The sequence below is a fragment of the Pterocles gutturalis genome, unplaced genomic scaffold (genome assembly GCF_000699245.1).
Source record: "Pterocles gutturalis isolate BGI_N339 unplaced genomic scaffold, ASM69924v1 scaffold34431, whole genome shotgun sequence".
NCBI classification, from domain to species: Eukaryota; Metazoa; Chordata; class Aves; order Pterocliformes; family Pteroclidae; genus Pterocles; species Pterocles gutturalis.
In genome coordinates, this window is record NW_010098955.1 from 5,071 (window position 1) to 7,826 (window position 2,756).

General features: G+C 54.3%; 1 protein-coding gene across 1 annotated transcript in view; it reads left to right on the plus strand.

Annotated features, from left to right (window-relative positions):
* NCOA5 (nuclear receptor coactivator 5) overlaps positions 1 to 1,183 on the plus strand; it is a gene marked incomplete at its 5' end in the record, with an annotated part of 4,629 nt that extends 3,446 nt beyond the window's left edge. The window contains 2 exon segments of the mRNA XM_010074896.1: positions 1 to 129; positions 528 to 1,183. The exon segment at positions 1 to 129 is cut by the window's left edge and continues 31 nt beyond it. Coding sequence (XP_010073198.1) covers positions 1 to 129; positions 528 to 1,183 — 785 coding nt within the window.
* Between the last annotated feature and the right edge of the window lie 1,573 nt (positions 1,184 to 2,756).

A 2,756-nucleotide genomic window follows, 5' to 3' on the forward strand; every position in this document is an offset into this window, starting at 1 on the left:
GGATCCAGACTCTCTTCAACCTGCTGGCAGACAATCGCTACCTGACTGCGGAGGAGATTGATAAAGTGATTAATTACTTGAGAGACCAGAAGGAGCGTCTGCTGAGGGGCAGCTCCGATTCCCTGCAGGGTGAGTTTCTTGGCTGTTCGTCATGCGGTTTGTGGGACCTCTGGGCTGGGACCCAAAAACAGCCCTGGGACTGCAGAGGAGTCCTGGTGTCATGAGTTCCTGGCGTGGCACCGCATTTTGTTGAGATGCACGTGTCCTTGGGAGTCCTGAGATGATTCAGATCTTTCATGTGAAAGAACTTTTATATTGGATTCTCTCGGGGAAATCACGGGACTGCCGTCACTGCTTTGGCAGCCGCTCTGCGGAGCGGTTTGTGTTCCCAGAGCTGTGCAGCCCTCCTGTTCGCAGGGTGGGTGTTCGCTGGTGTTTGCGTCTCTGGTATCTGTTTCACTAGTTTTCTTTAGGTGCCCCTTCCAGGACACTTGCGGAGCTTTAACTGTCTTTCCTTTCTTTCCCAGCGCCCATGTCAAGACAGTCCTCGGGGGCACCTTCGGGATCGTCTCTGGGTAGCCAGCCCAGCCTTACAAGCTCTCAGGCTCATCAGGGTTCACAGCCTCTGGTCTCTGCTCCGTCTGTTCCAGCATCCTCTTCCAATCCTCAGCAGGAGCTTCAAGCAAAAATCCTCAGTCTCTTCAACAGCGGGGCGGCAGCAGCAGCAGGCGCTGTAGCAAACAGCAGTTCTGCAGCCCCTGCGGGCGCTTCTGGCAGCGCTCCCAACCAGAACTTTGCTAATGTGGCCAGCGCTCAGGCCCGGCCAGCACAGATGAGTGCTGGAAACATCAACCAGGCGCAGCCGAGATTGCAGACCCCCAGCACGCAGCTTCCTGCTCTCCAAGGCCCTTCAAGAAATGCAGGTCCAAGACCTGGAGCTCCTCCGCCAGCTCAGTCGCTCTTTGGTCAGCACCAGAATCGCCTCCCTGCACCTGGCAACGTACCTGCTCAGAGGCCAGTGTCTTCTGGAATCAACTTTGACAACCCGAGCGTGCAGAAGGCCTTGGACACCCTTATCCAGAGCGGTCCTGCGCTCTCCCACCTCGTGAGCCAGACGGTGGCCCAGGGGCGAGCAGGGTCCTCGGCCCAGCAGCCTGTGGGTTCCTACCAGCGGCACTATTAAAGCTGAGCTGCCGGCCCTTTGCCATTCCATACTTAGAGCTGTTTAAAGAGTCTCCTGTCCCTGACGCGGGACACCTGCTCGGGACATGCATGTCCTCTCCACTTTGGCAAGAGTGTACCCCAGTGGCATTGCTGCTGACTGTTGCTAGTGCTGCCCCTCCTCACCTCGGTCTGGCTCGCAGTGTTTGGAGAAGCGTGCTCTGTTTTCGCAGTGGCGGGGAGTGCTGAGAGCTGCTGCGGATCGGCTGTTCTGTCCAGTCCCAGCAGCTGCTGCAGTGACAGACCTTCTGCATTTTCCTCACTCCCGGTAGCTGGTGCATCCTCACACTGCGGCACAGCCAGGTCTCGCTGAGTTGTCTTGGTAAGGTTTCGGGTCAGTGGTGAGGAAATGAAAAGGGGACTGAGCAGAGCCGTGCCCTGGCTGGGCCACCTTGGAGACCCACCTTTTTGGAATGAGCACTATTTTTCTTTGGATTTTTTAATTTCGTTTTTTTTTCAATGGTATATAATAAGCCAGTGGGAAAGTACAGGGGCAGCACCAGCAGCTGAACTTGTGGAGCACGCACCCGACCACTGCTCGGTAGCCCCGGACTGTGCAGTTTGGTCCTTCCATAGCTGGACTATCGTGTCCTGGGAGAGCGAGGCAGAGAAATGCTTCTCACCTCGTGCACTCGTGGGAACCGGCAGCTTTGGTCCGAGTGCTCTGGCAGAGCTGAAACAAGAGCTTCCAGCCAAGGCAGAGATTTCAAACAGTCTGTCAGTTTTCCTACACCAAGTAGTCAGTGTTGAGATCAACCTGTTAAATTTGGCATATAAATTTCCTTTTCTTATAATTTTGCTTTGGGATGGTTGGTTATTGTAGCCCAAGAGCTCAGCCGCAGCCACGCTGAGGTGCTGCTGGCCCTCCCTGGGGAATCCCTGCGGGCGCTGAACGCGAGCTCTCTGCTGGTGCGTTTTGTCCATCCACGGTGGAGAGGCAGTGCCAAGATGCAATACCATGATTTTATACATTTTTTCAACACTTTGGTAGCTGCAACGAACGGTTGAGTGGAAAATTGCGCAGTAATTCTTCACCGTGTTTTTAACCAGTAACATCCTTTGATACGGGAACACAAAACACCTCCTAACGGTGTGGGCCTCCCCGTCACAGCCTTCTTAGAGTCTGTAGGCTTCCTGCAGAGAACCGAGAGAAACTAAGAAAGCGGTGTTCTTGGAGCAGAGGATTTTCTTTGTCCCAGGTGGTTTGTGTTGTAGCATTTTTTTTTCTCTCTGTGCTGTTAACAAGAGGACATTACTTTTTAATAAAAAGGCAGGAAAAACGTTTTGTTGCATTTTTGACACTTGACAGCTTAAGTGCTACTGGAACCCATTATTCCACGGCGCTTGCCATTACTCTCTCCTTCCAGATAAGCCGTGTCGGACACGGCCAGCGCTGGCTGCTGAGGGGGAAGCACATGAACCTTGCTGCAATCTGCTGTGTTCTCAAGCACCTCCCAGACCCTCGTTCATGCTCAGCAGACGTGAGAGCAGCCCCGGTGCCCGGGGAGGGACCCGCGCACTGAGCAGCGTGTGGC